The following is a 23,786-nucleotide window of genomic DNA, read 5'->3' on the forward strand; positions in this document are numbered from 1 at the left end:
AACAACATCTGTAAGTATCACCTGTAACACACCGATAACAACATCTGTAAATATCACCTGTATCACACCGATACCAACATCTGTAAATATCACCTGTAACACACCGATAACAACATCTGTAAGTATCACCTGTAACACACCGATAACAACATCTGTAAATATTACCTGTCCCACACCGATACCAACATCTGTAAATATCACCTGTACCACACCGATACCAACATCTGTAAATATCACCTGTACCACACCGATACCAACATCTGTAAATATCACCTGTACCACACCGATAACAACATCTGTAAATATCAACTGTACCACACTGATACCAACATCTGTAAATATCACCTGTCCCACACCGATAACAACATCTGTAAGTATCACCTGTTCCACACTGATACCAACATCTGTAAATATCACCTGTCCCACACCGATAACAACATCTGTAAATATCACCTGTACCACACCGATACCAACATCTGTAAATATCACCTGTAACACACCGATAACATCTGTAAATATCACCTGTACCACACCGATACCAACATCTGTAAATATCACCTGTATCACACCGATACCAACATCTGTAAATATCACCTGTACCACACCGATACCAACATCTGTAAATATCACCTGTACCACACCGATAACAACATCTGTAAGTATCACCTGTAACACACCGATAACAACATCTGTAAATATCACCTGTATCACACCGATACCAACATCTGTAAATATCACCTGTACCACACCGATACCAACATCTGTAAATATCACCTGTACCACACCGATACCAACATCTGTAAATATCACCTGTACCACACCGATACCAACATCTGTAAGTATCACCTGTAACACACCGATACCAACATCTGTAAGTATCACCTGTCCCACAACGATAACAACATCTGTAAATATCACCTGTACCACACCGATAACAACATCTGTAAGTATCACCTGTTCCACACTGATACCAACATCTGTAAATATCACCTGTACCGCACCGATAACAACATCTGTAAATATCCCCTGTACCACACCGATACCAACATCTGTAAATATCACCTGTACCACACCGATAACATCTGTAAATATCACCTGTACCACACCGATAACAACATCTGTAAATATCACCTGTCCCACACCGATATCAACATCTGTAAATATCACCTGTACCACACCGATACCAACATCTGTAAATATCACCTGTACCACACCGATAACAACATCTGTAAATATCACCTGTACCACACCGATAACAACATCTGTAAATATCACCTGTCCCACACCGATATCAACATCTGTAAATATCAACTGTACCACACCGATACCAACATCTGTAAGTATCACCTGTAACACATCGATAACAACATCTGTAAATATCACCTGTACCACACCGATAACAACATCTGTAAATATCACCTGTACCACACCGATACCAACATCTGTAAGTATCACCTGTAACACATCGATAACAACATCTGTAAATATCACCTGTACCACACCGATAACAACATCTGTAAATATCACCTGTACCACACCGATACCAACATCTGTAAATATCACCTGTACCACACCGATAACAACATCTGTAAATATCACCTGTCCCACACCGATACCAACATCTGTAAGTATCACCTGTAACACACCGATAACAACATCTGTAAATATCACCTGTACCACACTGATATCAACATCTGTAAATATCACCTGTACCACACCGATAACAACATCTGTAAATATCACCTGTACCACACCGATAACAACATCTGTAAATATCACCTGTCCCACACCGATAACAACATCTGTAAATATCACCTGTACCACACCGATACCAACATCTGTAAATATCACCTGTACCACACCGATAACAACATCTGTAAATATCACCTGTACCACACAGATAACAACATCTGTAAATATCACCTGTACCACACCGATACCAACATCTGTAAATATCACCTGTACCACACCGATAACAACATCTGTAAGTATCACCTGTTCCACACTGATACCAACATCTGTAAATATCACCTGTACCGCACCGATAACAACATCTGTAAATATCACCTGTACCAAACCGATATCAACATCTGTAAATATCACCTGTACCACACCGATAACAACATCTGTAAATATCACCTGTACCACACCGATACCAACATCTGTAAATATCACCTGTACCACACCGATAACAACATCTGTAAATATCACCTGTACCACACCGATACCAACATCTGTAAAAATCACCTGTCCCACACCGATACCAACATCTGTAAGTATCACCTGTTCCACACTGATACCAACATCTGTAAATATCACCTGTACCGCACCGATAACAACATCTGTAAATATCACCTGTACCACACCGATACCAACATCTGTAAATATCACCTGTAACACACCGATAACAACATCTGTAAGTATCACCTGTAACACACCGATAACAACATCTGTAAATATCACCTGTACCACACCGATACCAACATCTGTAAATATCACCTGTACCACACCGATAACAACATCTGTAAATATCACCTGTACCACACCGATAACATCTGTAAATATCACCTGTACCACACCGATACCAACATCTGTAAGTATCACCTGTACCACACCGATACCAACATCTGTAAATATCACCTGTACCACACCGATAACATCTGTAAATATCACCTGTACCACACCGATACCAACATCTGTAAGTATCACCTGTACAACACCGATACCAACATCTGTAAATATCACCTGTACCACACCGATAACATCTGTAAATATCACCTGTACCACACCGATATCAACATCTGTAAATATCACCTGTAACACACCGATAACAACATCTGTAAATATCACCTGTAACACACCGATAACAACATCTGTAAGTATCACCTGTAACACACCGATAACAACATCTGTAAATATCACCTGTACCACACCGATAAAAATATCTGTAAATATCACCTGTAACACACCGATAACAACATCTGTAAGTATCACCTGTTCCACACTGATACCAACATCTGTAAATATCACCTGTAACACACCGATAACAACATCTGTAAATATCACCTGTACCACACCGATAACAACATCTGTAAATATCACCTGTACCACACCGATAACAACATCTGTAAATATCACCTGTACCACACCGATAACAACATCTGTAAATATCACCTGTACCACACCGATACCAACATCTGTAAATATCACCTGTACCACACCGATAACAACATCTGTAAGTATCACCTGTTCCACACCGATATCAACATCTGTAAATATCACCTGTACCACACCGATAACAACATCTGTAAGTATCACCTGTTCCACACCGATATCAACATCTGTAAATATCACCTGTACCACACCGATAACAACATCTGTAAATATCACCTGTACCACACCGATAACATCTGTAAATATCACCTGTACCACACCGATAACAACATCTGTAAATATCACCTGTAACACACCGATAACAACATCTGTAAATATCACCTGTCCCACACCGATACCAACATCTGTAAATATCACTTGTACCACACCGATACCAACATCTGTAAATATCACCTGTCCCACACCGATACCAACATCTGTAAATATCACCTGTACCACACCGATAACTACATCTGTAAATATCACCTGTCCCACACCGATAACAACATCTGTAAATATCACCTGTACCACACTGATACCAACATCTGTAAATATCACCTGTCCCACACCGATAACAACATCTGTAAATATCACCTGTACCACACCGATAACAACATCTGTAAATATCACCTGTCCCACACCGATAACAACATCTGTAAATATCACCTGTACCACACCGATACCAACATCGGTAAATATCACCTGTACCACACCGATACCAACATCTGTAAGTATCACCTGTCCCACAACGATAACAACATCTGTAAATATCACCTGTCCCACACCGATAACAACATCTGTAAATATCACCTGTACCACACCGATACCAACATCGGTAAATATCACCTGTACCACACCGATACCAACATCTGTAAGTATCACCTGTCCCACAACGATAACAACATCTGTAAATATCACCTGTACCACACCGATATCAACATCTGTAAATATCACCTGTACCACACCGATAACAACATCTGTAAATATCACCTGTACCACACCGATATCAACATCTGTAAATATCACCTGTAACACACCGATAACAACATCTGTAAATATCACCTGTCCCAAACCGATACCAACATCTGTAAATATCACCTGTACCACACCGATAACAACATCTGTAAATATCACCTGTACCACACCGATAACAACATCTGTAAATATCACCTGTACCACACCGATACCAACATCTGTAAATATCACCTGTACCACACCGATAACAACATCTGTAAATATCACCTGTACCACACCGATAACAACATCTGTAAATATCACCTGTACCACACCGATACCAACATCTGTAAGTATCACCTGTCCCACAACGATAACAACATCTGTAAATATCACCTGTACCGCACCGATAACAACATCTGTAAGTATCACCTGTACCGCACCGATAACAACATCTGTAAATATCACCTGTACCACACCGATACCAACATCTGTAAATATCACCTGTACCACACCGATACCAACATCTGTAAGTATCACCTGTAACACACCGATAACAACATCTGTAAATATCACCTGTATCACACCGATACCAACATCTGTAAATATCACCTGTAACACACCGATAACAACATCTGTAAGTATCACCTGTAACACACCGATAACAACATCTGTAAATATCACCTGTATCACACCGATACCAACATCTGTAAATATCACCTGTAACACACCGATAACAACATCTGTAAGTATCACCTGTAACACACCGATAACAACATCTGTAAATATTACCTGTCCCACACCGATACCAACATCTGTAAATATCACCTGTACCACACCGATAACAACATCTGTAAATATCACCTGTACCACACCGATACCAACATCTGTAAATATCACCTGTCCCACACCGATAACAACATCTGTAAGTATCACCTGTTCGACACTGATACCAACATCTGTAAATATCACCTGTCCCACACCGATAACAACATCTGTAAATATCACCTGTACCACACCGATACCAACATCTGTAAATATCACCTGTAACACACCGATAACATCTGTAAATATCACCTGTACCACACCGATACCAACATCTGTAAATATCACCTGTATCACACCGATACCAACATCTGTAAATATCACCTGTACCACACCGATACCAACATCTGTAAATATCACCTGTACCACACCGATAACAACATCTGTAAGTATCACCTGTAACACACCGATAACAACATCTGTAAATATCACCTGTATCACACCGATACCAACATCTGTAAATATCACCTGTACCACACCGATACCAACATCTGTAAATATCACCTGTACCACACCGATACCAACATCTGTAAATATCACCTGTACCACACCGATACCAACATCTGTAAGTATCACCTGTAACACACCGATACCAACATCTGTAAGTATCACCTGTCCCACAACGATAACAACATCTGTAAATATCACCTGTACCACACCGATAACAACATCTGTAAGTATCACCTGTTCCACACTGATACCAACATCTGTAAATATCACCTGTACCGCACCGATAACAACATCTGTAAATATCCCCTGTACCACACCGATACCAACATCTGTAAATATCACCTGTACCACACCGATAACATCTGTAAATATCACCTGTACCACACCGATAACAACATCTGTAAATATCACCTGTCCCACACCGATATCAACATCTGTAAATATCACCTGTTCCACACCGATACCAACATCAGTAAATATCACCTGTACCACACCGATAACATCTGTAAATATCACCTGTACCACACCGATAACAACATCAGTAAATATCACCTGTACCACACCGATACCAACATCGGTAAATATCACCTGTACCACACCGATAACAACATCTGTAAATATCACCTGTACCACACCGATAACAACATCTGTAAATATCACCTGTCCCACACCGATATCAACATCTGTAAATATCAACTGTACCACACCGATACCAACATCTGTAAGTATCACCTGTAACACATCGATAACAACATCTGTAAATATCACCTGTACCACACCGATAACAACATCTGTAAATATCACCTGTACCACACCGATACCAACATCTGTAAGTATCACCTGTAACACATCGATAACAACATCTGTAAATATCACCTGTACCACACCGATAACAACATCTGTAAATATCACCTGTACCACACCGATACCAACATCTGTAAATATCACCTGTACCACACCGATAACAACATCTGTAAATATCACCTGTCCCACACCGATACCAACATCTGTAAGTATCACCTGTAACACACCGATAACAACATCTGTAAATATCACCTGTACCACACTGATATCAACATCTGTAAATATCACCTGTACCACACCGATAACAACATCTGTAAATATCACCTGTACCACACCGATAACAACATCTGTAAATATCACCTGTCCCACACCGATAACAACATCTGTAAATATCACCTGTACCACACCGATACCAACATCTGTAAATATCACCTGTACCACACCGATAACAACATCTGTAAATATCACCTGTACCACACAGATAACAACATCTGTAAATATCACCTGTACCACACCGATACCAACATCTGTAAGTATCACCTGTCCCACAACGATAACAACATCTGTAAATATCACCTGTACCACACCGATATCAACATCTGTAAATATCACCTGTACCACACCGATAACAACATCTGTAAATATCACCTGTACCACACCGATACCAACATCTGTAAATATCACCTGTACCACACCGATAACAACATCTGTAAGTATCACCTGTTCCACACTGATACCAACATCTGTAAATATCACCTGTACCGCACCGATAACAACATCTGTAAATATCACCTGTACCACACCGATACCAACATCTGTAAGTATCACCTGTCCCACAACGATAACAACATCTGTAAATATCACCTGTACCACACCGATAACAACATCTGTAAGTATCACCTGTTCCACACTGATACCAACATCTGTAAATATCACCTGTACCGCACCGATAACAACCTCTGTAAATATCACCTGTACCACACCGATACCAACATCTGTAAATATCACCTGTACCACACCGATACCAACATCTGTAAGTATCACCTGTAACACACCGATAACAACATCTGTAAATATCACCTGTATCACACCGATACCAACATCTGTAAATATCACCTGTATCACACCGATACCAACATCTGTAAATATCACCTGTAACACACCGATAACAACATCTGTAAGTATCACCTGTAACACACCGATAACAACATCTGTAAATATCACCTGTATCACACCGATACCAACATCTGTAAATATCACCTGTAACACACCGATAACAACATCTGTAAGTATCACCTGTAACACACCGATAACAACATCTGTAAATATTACCTGTCCCACACCGATACCAACATCTGTAAATATCACCTGTACCACACCGATAACAACATCTGTAAATATCACCTGTACCACACCGATACCAACATCTGTAAATATCACCTGTCCCACACCGATAACAACATCTGTAAGTATCACCTGTTCCACACTGATACCAACATCTGTAAATATCACCTGTCCCACACCGATAACAACATCTGTAAATATCACCTGTACCACACCGATACCAACATCTGTAAATATCACCTGTAACACACCGATACCAACATCTGTAAATATCACCTGTACCACACCGATACCAACATCTGTAAATATCACCTGTATCACACCGATACCAACATCTGTAAATATCACCTGTAACACACCGATAACAACATCTGTAAGTATCACCTGTAACACACCGATAACAACATCTGTAAATATCACCTGTATCACACCGATACCAACATCTGTAAATATCACCTGTACCACACCGATACCAACATCTGTAAATATCACCTGTACCACACCGATACCAACATCTGCAAATATCACCTGTACCACACCGATACCAACATCTGTAAGTATCACCTGTAACACACCGATACCAACATCTGTAAGTATCACCTGTCCCACAACGATAACAACATCTGTAAATATCACCTGTACCACACCGATAACAACATCTGTAAGTATCACCTGTTCCACACTGATACCAACATCTGTAAATATCACCTGTACCGCACCGATAACAACATCTGTAAATATCCCCTGTACCACACCGATACCAACATCTGTAAATATCACCTGTACCACACCGATAACAACATCTGTAAATATCACCTGTACCACACCGATAACAACATCTGTAAATATCACCTGTCCCACACCGATATCAACATCTGTAAATATCACCTGTACCACACCGATACCAACATCTGTAAGTATCACCTGTAACACACCGATAACAACATCTGTAAATATCACCTGTATCACACCGATACCAACATCTGTAAATATCACCTGTACCACACCGATACCAACATCTGTAAGTATCACCTGTATCACACCGATAACAACATCTGTAAATATCACCTGTACCACACCGATAACAACATCTGTAAATATCACCTGTCCCACACCGATAACAACATCTGTAAATATCACCTGTACCACACCGATACCAACATCTGTAAGTATCACCTGTAACACACCGATAACAACATCTGTAAATATCACCTGTACCACACCGATAACAACATCTGTAAATATCACCTGTACCACACCGATAACAACATCTGTAAATATCACCTGTACCACACCGATACCAACATCTGTAAATATCACCTGTACCACACCGATATCAACATCTGTAAATATCACCTGTCCCACACCGATATCAACATCTGTAAATATCACCTGTACCACACCGATACCAACATCTGTAAATATCACCTGTCCCACACCGATATCAACATCTGTAAATATCACCTGTACCGCACCGATATCAACATCTGTAAATATCACCTGTCCCGCACCGATATCAACATCTGTAAATATCACCTGTCCCACACCGATAACAACATCTGTAAATATCACCTGTACCACACCGATAACAACATCTGTAAATATCACCTGTCCCACACCGATAACAACATCTGTAAATATCACCTGTACCACACCGATACCAACATCTGTAAATATCACCTGTACCACACTGATACCAACATCTGTAAATATCACCTGTACCTCACCGATATCAACATCTGTAAATATCACCTGTACCACACTCATATCAACATCTGTAAATATCACCTGTCCCACACCGATAACAACATCTGTAAATATCACCTGTACCACACTGATACCAACATCTGTAAATATCACCTGTACCACACTGATACCAACATCTGTAAATATCACCTGTACCACACCGATAACAACATCTGTAAGTATCACCTGTACCACACCGATAACAACATCTGTAAATATCACCTGTACCACACCGATACCAACATCTGTAAATATCACCTGTACCACACCGATACCAACATCTGTAAATATCACCTGTACCACACCGATACCAACATCTGTAAATATCACCTGTACCACACCGATACCAACATCTGTAAATATCACCTGTACCACACCGATAACAACATCTGTAAATATCACCTGTACCACACCGATAACATCTGTAAATATCACCTGTACCACACCGATATCAACATCTGTAAATATCACCTGTACCACACCGATATCAACATCTGTAAATATCACCTGTACCACACCGATATCAACATCTGTAAGTATCACCTGTACCACACCGATAACAACATCTGTAAATATCACCTGTACCACACCGATATCAACATCTGTAAATATCACCTGTCCCACACCGATACCAACATCTGTAAGTATCACCTGTACCACACCGATAACAACATCTGTAAGTATCACCTGTACCACACCGATAACAACATCTGTAAATATCACCTGTACCACACCGATATCAACATCTGTAAATATCACCTGTCCCACACCGATACCAACATCTGTAAGTATCACCTGTACCACACCGATAACAACATCTGTAAATATCACCTGTACCACACCGATATCAACATCTGTAAATATCACCTGTCCCACACCGATACCAACATCTGTAAGTATCACCTGTACCACACCGATAACAACATCTGTAAATATCACCTGTACCACACTGATACCAACATCTGTAAATATCACCTGTACCACACCGATAACAACATCTGTAAATATCACCTGTCCCACACCGATAACAACACCTGTAAATATCACCTGTACCACACCGATAACAACATCTGTAAATATCAACTGTCCCACACCGATAACAACATCTGTAAATATCACCTGTCCCACACCGATAACAACATCTGTAAATATCACCTGTACCACACCGATACCAACATCTGTAAATATCACCTGTACCACACCCATAGCAACATCTGTAAATATCACCTGTACCACACCGATACCAACATCTGTAAATATCACCTGTACCACACCGATAACAACATCTGTAAATATCACCTGTACCACACCGATAACAACATCTGTAAATATCACCTGTCCCACACCGATATCAACATCTGTAAATATCAACTGTACCACACCGATACCAACATCTGTAAGTATCACCTGTAACACACCGATAACAACATCTGTAAATATCACCTGTACCACACCGATAACAACATCTGTAAATATCACCTGTACCACACCGATAACAACATCTGTAAATATCACCTGTCCCACACCGATATCAACATCTGCAAATATCAACTGTACCACACCGATACCAACATCTGTAAATATCACCTGTACCACACCGATACCAACATCTGTAAATATCACCTGTACCACACCGATAACAACATCTGTAAATATCACCTGTACCACACCGATAACAACATCTGTAAATATCACCTGTAACACACCGATACCAACATCTGTAAATATCACCTGTACCACACCGATAACAACATCTGTAAATATCACCTGTACCACACTGATATCAACATCTGTAAATATCACCTGTACCACACTGATAACAACATCTGTAAATATCACCTGTCCCACACCGATATCAACATCTGTAAATATCACCTGTCCCACACCGATAACAACATCTGTAAATATCACCTGTCCCACACCGATAACAACATCTGTAAATATCACCTGTACCACACCGATAACAACATCTGTAAATATCACCTGTATCACACCGATAACAACATCTGTAAATATCACCTGTCCCACACCGATAACAACATCTGTAAATATCACCTGTACCACACCGATAACAACATCTGTAAATATCACCTGTCCCACACCGATAACAACATCTGTAAATATCACCTGTACCACACCGATAACAACATCTGTAAATATCACCTGTACCACACCGATAACAACATCTGTAAATATCACCTGTACCACACCGATACCAACATCTGTAAATATCACCTGTCCCACACCGATAACAACATCTGTAAATATCACCTGTACCACACCGATAACAACATCTGTAAATATCACCTGTATCACACCGATAACAACATCTGTAAATATCACCTGTCCCACACCGATAACAACATCTGTAAATATCACCTGTCCCACACCGATATCAACATCTGTAAATATCACCTGTCCCACACCGATAACAACATCTGTAAATATCACCTGTACCACACTGATACCAACATCTGTAAATATCACCTGTCCCACACCGATAACAACATCTGTAAATATCACCTGTAACACACCGATACCAACATCTGTAAATATCACCTGTACCACACCGATATCAACATCTGTAAATATCACCTGTACCACACTGATATCAACATCTGTAAATATCACCTGTACCACACTGATATCAACATCTGTAAATATCACCTGTCCCACACCGATAACAACATCTGTAAATATCACCTGTAACACACCGATACCAACATCTGTAAATATCACCTGTACCACACCGATAACAACATCTGTAAATATCACCTGTACCACACCGATATCAACATCTGTAAATATCACCTGTACCACACCGATATCAACATCTGTAAATATCACCTGTACCACACTGATACCAACATCTGTAAATATCACCTGTACCACACTGATACCAACATCTGTAAATATCACCTGTACCACACCGATAACAACATCTGTAAGTATCACCTGTACCACACCGATACCAACATCTGTAAATATCACCTGTACCACACCGATACCAACATCTGTAAATATCACCTGTACCACACCGATATCAACATCTGTAAATATCACCTGTACCACACCGATATCAACATCTGTAAATATCACCTGTACCACACCGATATCAACATCTCTAAGTATCACCTGTACCACACCGATAACAACATCTGTAAATATCACCTGTACCACACCGATATCAACATCTGTAAATATCACCTGTACCACACCGATAACAATATCTGTAAGTATCACCTGTACCACACCGATATCAACATCTGGATGTATCACCTGTACCACACCGATATCAACATCTGTAAATATCACCTGTACCACACCGATAACAATATCTGTAAGTATCACCTGTACCACACCGATATCAACATCTGGATGTATCACCTGTACCACACCGATAACAACATCTGTAAATATCACCTGTACCACACCGATAACAACATCTGTAAATATCACCTGTACCACACCGATACCAACATCTGTAAATATCACCTGTACCACACCGATACCAACATCTGTAAATATCACCTGTACCACACCGATACCAACATCTGTAAATATCACCTGTCCCACACCGATACCAACATCTGTAAATATCACCTGTACCACACCGATACCAACATCTGTAAGTATCACCTGTACCACACCGATATCAACATCTGTAAATATCACCTGTACCACACCGATAACAACATCTGTAAATATCACCTGTACCACACCGATAACAACATCTGTAAATATCACCTGTACCACACTGATACCAACATCTGTAAATATCACCTGTACCACACTGATACCAACATCTGTAAATATCACCTGTACCACACCGATACCAACATCTGTAAATATCACCTGTACCACACCGATAACAACATCTGTAAATATCACCTGTACCACACTGATATCAACATCTGTAAATATCACCTGTACCACACCGATAACAACATCTGTAAATATCACCTGTACCACACCGATAACAACATCTGTAAATATCACCTGTACCACACCGATAACAACATCTGTAAATATCACCTGTACCACACCGATAACAACATCTGTAAATATCACCTGTACCACACCGATACCAACATCTGTAAATATCACCTGTACCACACCGATATCAACATCTGTAAATATCACCTGTACCACACCGATATCAACATCTGTAAATATCACCTGTCCCACACCGATAACAACATCTGTAAATATCACCTGTACCACACCGATAACAACATCTGTAAATATCACCTGTACCACACCGATATCAACATCTGTAAATATCACCTGTCCCACACCGATACCAACATCTGTAAGTATCACCTGTACCACACCGATAACAACATCTGTAAATATCACCTGTACCACACCGATATCAACATCTGTAAATATCACCTGTACCACACCGATAACAATATCTGTAAGTATCACCTGTACCACACCGATATCAACATCTGGATGTATCACCTGTACCACACCGATAACAACATCTGTAAATATCACCTGTACCACACCGATATCAACATCTGTAAATATCACCTGTCCCACACCGATACCAACATCTGTAAGTATCACCTGTACCACACCGATAACAACATCTGTAAGTATCACCTGTACCACACCGATAACAACATCTGTAAATATCACCTGTACCACACCGATATCAACATCTGTAAATATCACCTGTCCCACACCGATACCAACATCTGTAAGTATCACCTGTAGCACACCGATAACAACATCTGTAAATATCACCTGTACCACACCGATATCAACATCTGTAAATATCACCTGTCCCACACCGATACCAACATCTGTAAATATCACCTGTACCACACCGATAACAACATCTGTAAATATCACCTGTACCACACCGATACCAACATCTGTAAATATCACCTGTACCACACCGATAACAACATCTGTAAATATCACCTGTACCACACCGATATCAACATCTGTAAATATCACCTGTACCACACCGATATCAACATCTGTAAATATCACCTGTACCACACTGATACCAACATCTGTAAATATCACCTGTACCACACTGATACCAACATCTGTAAATATCACCTGTACCACACCGATAACAACATCTGTAAGTATCACCTGTACCACACCGATACCAACATCTGTAAATATCACCTGTACCACACCGATACCAACATCTGTAAATATCACCTGTACCACACCGATATCAACATCTGTAAATATCACCTGTACCACACCGATATCAACATCTGTAAATATCACCTGTACCACACCGATATCAACATCTCTAAGTATCACCTGTACCACACCGATAACAACATCTGTAAATATCACCTGTACCACACCGATATCAACATCTGTAAATATCACCTGTACCACACCGATAACAATATCTGTAAGTATCACCTGTACCACACCGATATCAACATCTGGATGTATCACCTGTACCACACCGATATCAACATCTGTAAATATCACCTGTACCACACCGATAACAATATCTGTAAGTATCACCTGTACCACACCGATATCAACATCTGGATGTATCACCTGTACCACACCGATAACAACATCTGTAAATATCACCTGTACCACACCGATAACAACATCTGTAAATATCACCTGTACCACACCGATACCAACATCTGTAAATATCACCTGTACCACACCGATACCAACATCTGTAAATATCACCTGTCCCACACCGATACCAACATCTGTAAATATCACCTGTACCACACCGATACCAACATCTGTAAGTATCACCTGTACCACACCGATATCAACATCTGTAAATATCACCTGTACCACACCGATAACAACATCTGTAAATATCACCTGTACCACACCGATAACAACATCTGTAAATATCACCTGTACCACACTGATACCAACATCTGTAAATATCACCTGTACCACACTGATACCAACATCTGTAAATATCACCTGTACCACACCGATACCAACATCTGTAAATATCACCTGTACCACACCGATAACAACATCTGTAAATATCACCTGTACCACACTGATATCAACATCTGTAAATATCACCTGTACCACACCGATAACAACATCTGTAAATATCACCTGTACCACACCGATAACAACATCTGTAAATATCACCTGTACCACACCGATAACAACATCTGTAAATATCACCTGTACCACACCGATAACAACATCTGTAAATATCACCTGTACCACACCGATACCAACATCTGTAAATATCACCTGTACCACACCGATATCAACATCTGTAAATATCACCTGTACCACACCGATATCAACATCTGTAAATATCACCTGTCCCACACCGATAACAACATCTGTAAATATCACCTGTACCACACCGATAACAACATCTGTAAATATCACCTGTACCACACCGATATCAACATCTGTAAATATCACCTGTCCCACACCGATACCAACATCTGTAAGTATCACCTGTACCACACCGATAACAACATCTGTAAATATCACCTGTACCACACCGATATCAACATCTGTAAATATCACCTGTACCACACCGATAACAATATCTGTAAGTATCACCTGTACCACACCGATATCAACATCTGGATGTATCACCTGTACCACACCGATAACAACATCTGTAAATATCACCTGTACCACACCGATATCAACATCTGTAAATATCACCTGTCCCACACCGATACCAACATCTGTAAGTATCACCTGTACCACACCGATAACAACATCTGTAAGTATCACCTGTACCACACCGATAACAACATCTGTAAATATCACCTGTACCACACCGATATCAACATCTGTAAATATCACCTGTCCCACACCGATACCAACATCTGTAAGTATCACCTGTAGCACACCGATAACAACATCTGTAAATATCACCTGTACCACACCGATATCAACATCTGTAAATATCACCTGTCCCACACCGATACCAACATCTGTAAATATCACCTGTACCACACCGATAACAACATCTGTAAATATCACCTGTACCACACCGATACCAACATCTGTAAATATCACCTGTACCACACCGATAACAACATCTGTAAATATCACCTGTACCACACCGATACCAACATCTGTAAATATCACCTGTACCACACCGATATCAACATCTGTAAATATCACCTGTCCCACACCGATAACAACATCTGTAAATATCACCTGTCCCACACCGATAACAACATCTGTAAATATCACCTGTACCACACCGATACCAACATCTGTAAATATCACCTGTACCACACCGATAACAACATCTGTAAATATCACCTGTCCCACACCGATAACAACATCTGTAAATATCACCTGTCCCACACCGATACCAACATCTGTAAATATCACCTGTACCACACCGATAACAACATCTGTAAATATCACCTGTCCCACACCGATAACAACATCTGTAAATATCACCTGTACCACACCGATAACAACATCTGTAAATATCACCTGTCCCACACCGATAACAACATCTGTAAATATCACCTGTACCACACCGATAACAACATCTGTAAATATCACCTGTACCACACCGATAACAACATCTGTAAATATCACCTGTCCCACACCGATAACAACATCTGTAAATATCACCTGTCCCACACCGATAACAACATCTGTAAATATCACCTGTACCACACCGATAACAACATCTGTAAATATCACCTGTCCCACACCGATAACAACATCTGTAAATATCACCTGTACCACACCGATAACAACATCTGTAAATATCACCTGTACCACACCGATAACATCTGTAAATATCACCTGTACCACACCGATACCAACATCTGTAAATATCACCTGTCCCACACCGATAACAACATCAGTAAATATCACCTGTACCACACCGATAACAACATCTGTAAATATCACCTGTACCACACCGATAATAACATCTGTAAATATCACCTGTACCACACCGATAACATCTGTAAATATCACCTGTACCACACCGATAACAACATCTGTAAATATCACCTGTACCACATCGATACCAACATCTGTAAATATCACCTGTACCACACCGATAACAACATCTGTAAATATCACCTGTACCGCACCGATAACAACATCTGTAAATATCACCTGTACCACACCGATACCAACATCTGTAAATATCACCTGTACCACACCGATAACAACATCTGTAAATATCACCTGTACCACACCGATAACAACATCTGTAAATATCACCTGTACCACACCGATATCAACATCTGTAAATATCACCTGTACCACACCGATATCAACATCTGTAAATATCACCTGTACCACACCGATAACAACATCTGTAAGTATCACCTGTAACACACCGATAACAACATCTGTAAGTATCACCTGGCATCACCAGCAACCTTCAGAACCCATGAAAGAATACATTTTATTAAAAATTCTCTTGTTCTGTCTCATTTTAACCTGAGACCAAAAGTTGTCTATGCTGGTACTGCTGAATCGTCACTTGTCCCTGGATAAAAGCAAAATTACTGCGGATGCTGGAATCCGAAACCGAAAGAGAAAATGCTGGAAAATCTCAGCAGGTTTGGCAGCATCTGGAAGGAGAGAAAAGAACTTTGACAAAGGGTCAGTTATACTTGAAACGTCAGCTCTTTTCTCTCCTTCCAGATTCTGCCAGACCTGCTGAGATTTTCCAGCATTTTTTTTTTGTGTTACTTGTCCCTGGTTTGTTTACAGTAATGGACAGCATTTCCACATCACAAATACTTCCCATGGCCCCAGTCATACCTGAAAAGGTCCCCTTTAAAAGGAACTCTTTGATCCTGTTGGCACGTCGCACGTGGAAGGCTTTCGTGATTTCCTGGTTCATAAAACTCTCCTTATTCAGTACATTAGCAACCATCATCCTCAAGTCAAATACTTCCAAGATCTCAGCAATGACAGCAACCTCTATCAGATCCACTTGGTTCTCATTCAAATAGCCTGTGTACAGATATTCAAGTACAGTCTGGAACGGCTTTTTCTGGATCAGGAAGTCCATGGTTACAACAGTCATATATCGATCTCTTCCAGTCACCGGATCTTCTATGTAATCCAAATGAATGGTCAGAAAGCCCCTTGCCCACTTGCTGAGCTGCTTTCCATGCTTTAAGGCCACTTGGCTCATTCTCTGATGGTCCGTCAGGTTCACAGTCTCATTGCTATTTGAAGTTCTCAGTGATACTGGTGGGTTCTTTACAAAAATACTGTCATCCACTCTGAGGTTCTTGGTGTTACCTGCCTGCTCTTTTCTGGGTGTTCTCTTTCCTGTATCATCTGCCTCTTTCTCTCCATCCATGCAAGGCTTTTGCATTAAGTCTATACTGAACAGGTCATAGAACTTGGAACAGGAAGTGGCCAAGTACACTTTGTGAGCGAAGACCTGCTGCCCATCATGAACAATGAAGGTGACATCAGGAGAAATGGGAGTTGAGAAGAGAGTTGCTGGTGTTTCGCCGCCCAATAAAAGGGTATCTGGAACTCTGATAACAACTGGAGGGGGCTTTGGAGGGAGGAAAGGAGCCTGAAGCAGAGGCTTTTGTACTTTCTTAAGGTGTGACTTCCAGAAATGCAGATGGCGTCTTGCAATGAGTGCTGCCCGGATTGAATTGTCAAAGACGTCTTTGATCCCAAACTGCGCAACAACACTGGTCTCATAGTAAGGAATACCAAGCTCCTGTGCAATCTGCTGGCCATCCTCTGGTGGGAGAATATCTGTGGGTTTGATGGGTCTAAAGCGATAAATTAGCACTTAATCCCAACAAGAATGAGACATCAATCTCACGAGCTACTTAAACATTCAATAGCTATAGTGTGTAACCATCCAGTAAAGGCAGACAGACCCATTCTGCAGGATCTCCCACTCAACTGTTCTGAAGGAGTTTCCCATTTTTGTCAGAGCTGAGGGGATTTAATCTTTGGAATTGTCTCCCACTGTGAACAGTGGGCAATGTCATTGAATGAATTTGGGTTTTGATCAATGAGGGAGCCCGGGCTGATGGCAGTTAGACAGGAATGTGGTGTAATCACCACAATCTCAGCACTCATGAGCTGACTGAATGGTGGAGGAGGCTTGGTGGGGCTGGGCTGAACAGCTGACTCCTTCTGCCATTGTTTCAATTTATTCTTTGATGGGATGTTGGCATGGCTGACAGGAAATTCCTGTGAACCTGCAAGAATCACTCTAAAGGTGGCTGAGAAATGGACATATTAAAAATGGTAGAAATCTTGCAATAGAGATGGAGGAAAGGATGCATGTTTAATAAGAGAGTGGATATCTTGACAACTTTATGAATTGTTTATAATTAAACCATTTCACTGAATCACAGAATTATCAGAGTGCAGAAGATGGCCATTTTGCCCGTGATATCAGGTCTGGCCCTCTTTGTGCCAATCTCTTGTTTTTATCCCTGTAACACTGCCCAATGTTTCTATTCAAATACCCATCCAATGCTCTCTTGAATGGGTCAAAAAACGACTGCAGATACTGGAAACCAGATTCTGGATTAGAGTGGTGCTGGAAAAGCACAGCAGTTCAGGCAGCATCCGAGGAGCAGGAAAATCAACGTTTCGGGCAAAAGCCCTTCATCAGGAATAGAGGCAGGAAGCCTCCAGGGTGGAGAGATAAATGGGGGGGTTGGGGGTGGGGAGAAGGTAGCAAAGAGTACAACAGGTGAGTGAGGGTGGGGATGGGGATGGAGGTGATAGGTCAGGGAGGAGGATGGAGTGGATAGGTGGGAAGGGAGATAGGCAGGTAGGACAGATCATGGGGACGGTGCTGAGCTGGAAGGTTGGAACTGGGCTGAGGTGGGGGAAGGGGAAATGAAGAAACTGGTGAAGTCCACATTGATGCCCTGGGGTTGGAGGGTCCTGAGGCGGTTATTTACTCAGAGAGTGGTAAGGGTGTGAAATGCCCTGCCTGACAATGCAATTAGCTCAGCCACATTACAGGATAAGCCCACGGATGGTGATGGGTTGGTGTAGGGGAATAAGCTTCGAATAGTTCACAGGTCAGTGCAACGTTGAGGGCCGAAGGGCCTGTTCTGCACTATGCTCTGTGTTCTAACACAAGGCTTTGGTGGACAGAACGACGCCAGGAAACATTCAACCATTTGAAATCAATATTATGGGCAGCACAGTGACGCAGTGGTTAGCTCTGCTACCTCACAGCGCTAGAGACCCGGGTTCAATTCCTGCTTCAGGAAACTGTCTGTGTGGATTTAATTGATAGAGTTTCAATAAGATTTGTATTTATCCAATGTTTTATATATATATATGGGGAGAAGTTAAGGCGAACTGAGATGAAAGTTATCTGTATGTTATGGTAATGTAGTTAAAGATCAGAAAACAATTGAAGCCATATTTTCATTGTGATGCCTCTTTTTTCTGAAGGGGGGAGTTATTATGAAGGTATAGTTGTGTACTGTACTTTTAAGAGAGACTGGAATCTGTTCTCAGCAATTTGAGAATCAGGGGAATCCGCATTGGAATTTTTGATGAGATTAAGATGAGGCAGAGACATATGACTTTGGTTTAACTCTTAATATTATTCATTTCTTTTGTTATTCATTCACCAGATGAGGGCATCACTGGTTAGGGCAGCATTTATTACCCATCTCTAATTGCCGAGAGGACGGTTAAGAGTCAACCACATTGCTGTGGGTCTGGAGTCACATGTAGACCCGGCTGGGGAAGGATGGCAGATTCCTTCCCTGAAGGGCCAATTTCAGGGATCTATGTACATGGACTCCAAGATCCCTCTGCCCATCCACACTACCAAGAATCTTTCCATCGACCCAGTACTCTGCCTTCCTGTTATTCTTCCCAAAGCGCGTCACCTCACATTTATCTCCATTGAACTCCATTTGCCACCTCTCAGCCCAAATCTGCAGTTTATCCAAGTCCCCCTGCAACCTGTAACATTCTTCCACACTGACCACGACTCCACCGACTTTAGCGTCGTCTGCAAATTTACTAATCCACCCACCGATGCCTGCGTCCAAGTCATTTAAAGAAATGACAAACAGCAGTGGTCCCAAAACAGACCCTTGTGGCACACCAATAGTAACTGATGGAAAATATTCAGCCTGGAGTCCAATCACCACTCGCTGCCTTCTTTCAGAAAGCCAGTTTCTAATCCAAACTGCTAAATCACCCTCAATCCCATGCCTCTGCATTTTCTCCAACAACCTACTATGTGGAACCTTATCAAAGACTTTACTGAAGTCCATATACACCACGTCAACTGCCCTACCCTCATCCACATGCTTGGTCACCTTCTCAAAAAGCTCAATGAGATTTGTGAGGCATGACCTGCCCTTGATTGTGGGGGAATCTGTGGGACTCATTGTCACAGAGGGCTGTGAAGGCCACGTCATTGAGTGTACTTAAGGTAAACATAGAGAGGTTCCTGATGAGTAAGGGGATCAAAGAGTATGGGGAGAAAACAGGAGAATGCGATTGGGAAACCTATCAGCCATGATTGAATGGTGCAGCTGACTTGATGGGCTGAATGGCCTAATTCTGCTCCTACATCTTATGGTGCTATGGTCATTCCAAGAACAAATTTGCAAAGACTCACTTGACCAGAGGCCTCCGAGCTCTGTTCACTGCATCGAGGTCAGTAAATCGCAGGTCCAGCTGGCAGCCAACCAGGACAATGGGTGTGCGGGGACAGAAATGGCGGATCTCAGGGTACCACATGGTCTTCACATGACGAAGGGAGAGTGGGTTTGCGAGGGAGAAACACAGAACCACAACATCAGACCTGGGGACAGAACAGACACAAACGGGTTACTGCAGACACACTCACACTCACACACACACTCACACCGGGACAATCACCGCCCACACTCACACACACACTCACACCGGGATAATCACCGCCCACACTCACACCGGGACAATCACCGCCCACACTCACACCGGGACAATCACCGCCCACACTCACACCGGGACAATCACCGCCCACACACTCACTCACACCGGGACAATCACCGCCCACACTCACACACACACCGGGACAATCACCGCCCACACACACACACACACTCACACCGGGATAATCACCGCCCACACTCACACCGGGACAATCACCGCCCACACTCACACTCACACCGGGACAATCACCGCCCACACTCACACACAGGGACAATCACCGCCCACACACACACTCACACCGGGATAATCACCGCCCACACTCTCACTCACACCGGGACAATCACCGCCCACACTCACACCGGGACAATCACCGCCCACACTCACACCGGGACAATCACTGCCCACACTCACACTCACACCGGGACAATCACTGCCCACACTCTCACTCACACCGGGACAATCACCGCCCACACTCTCACTCACACCGGGACAATCACCGCCCACACTCTCACTCACACCGGGACAATCACGGCCCACACACACTCACAGCGGGACAATCACCGCCCACACACACACACCGGGACAATCACTGTCCACACTCACACTCACACCGGGACAATCACCGCCCACACTCACACACACACTCACACCGGGACAATCACCGCCCACACTCACACTCCCACACACATCGGGATAATCACCGCCCACACTCACACTCACACCGGGACAATCACCGCCCACACTCACACTGGGACAATCACCGCTCACACTCACACTCACACCGGGATAATCACCGCCCACACTCTCACTCACACCGGGACAATCACCGCCCACACTCACACTCACACCGGGACAATCACCGCCCACACTCACACACACACCGGGACAATCACCGCCCACACTCACAAACACACCAGGACAATCACTGCCCACACTCACACCGGGACAATCACCGCCCACACTCACACACACACACACACACCAGGACAATCACCGCCCACACTCACACTCACACCAGGACAATCACCGCCCACACTCACACACACACACACACTCACACCGGGACAATCACCGCCCACACTCACACACACACACACACACACACCAGGACAATCACCGCCCACACTCACACAAACACACACTCACACCGGGACAATCACCGCCCACACACAAACACACACACACACACCGGGACAATCACCGCCCACACTCACACACACACACACACACACACACCAGGACAATCACCGCCCACACTCACACACACACCGGGACAATCACCGCCCACACTCACACTCACACCGGGACAATCACCGCCCACACTCACACAAACACACACTCACACCGGGACAATCACCGCCCACACACAAACACACACACTCACACCGGGACAATCACCGCCCACACTCACACTCCCACAGGGACAATCACCGCCCACACACACACACACACCGGGATAATCACCGCCCACACTCTCACTCACACTCACACCGGGACAATCACCGCCCACACTCACACTCACACTGGGAAAATCACCGCACACACTCTCACTCACACCGGGACAATCACCGCCCACACTCTCACACACACTCACACCGGGAAAATCACCGCCCACACTCACACTC

At 42.5% G+C, this 23,786-nt stretch overlaps 1 protein-coding gene across 6 annotated transcripts in view; it reads right to left on the reverse strand.

The window, feature by feature from the left end:
* The window catches only part of LOC122543814 (rho-related BTB domain-containing protein 1), a 374,953-nt gene that overhangs the window by 103,514 nt on the left and 247,653 nt on the right, over nucleotides 1-23,786 (reverse strand). For 4 of the 6 annotated variants that reach the window (XR_015758733.1, XM_087992360.1, XM_087992348.1 and 1 more), the window contains exons 4-5: nucleotides 21,863-22,048; nucleotides 18,031-19,013 (exon numbers count right to left, since the gene is read on the reverse strand). Coding sequence is in view for 5 of the 6 variants with exons in the window: in XM_087992360.1 (XP_087848486.1) it covers nucleotides 18,031-19,013; nucleotides 21,863-22,048 (1,169 nt within the window). In the remaining variant the exon portion in view is untranslated. The remainder of the gene's footprint in view (nucleotides 1-18,030; nucleotides 19,014-21,862; nucleotides 22,049-23,786) is intronic. The other 2 variants (XM_087992374.1, XM_087992354.1) reach the window with 2 other exon arrangements.

The sequence above is a fragment of the Chiloscyllium plagiosum genome, unplaced genomic scaffold (assembly GCF_037043375.1).
Source record: "Chiloscyllium plagiosum isolate Xiang-an unplaced genomic scaffold, Cpla_swu_hap1 HiC_scaffold_1, whole genome shotgun sequence".
Taxonomy (NCBI): domain Eukaryota; kingdom Metazoa; phylum Chordata; class Chondrichthyes; order Orectolobiformes; family Hemiscylliidae; genus Chiloscyllium; species Chiloscyllium plagiosum.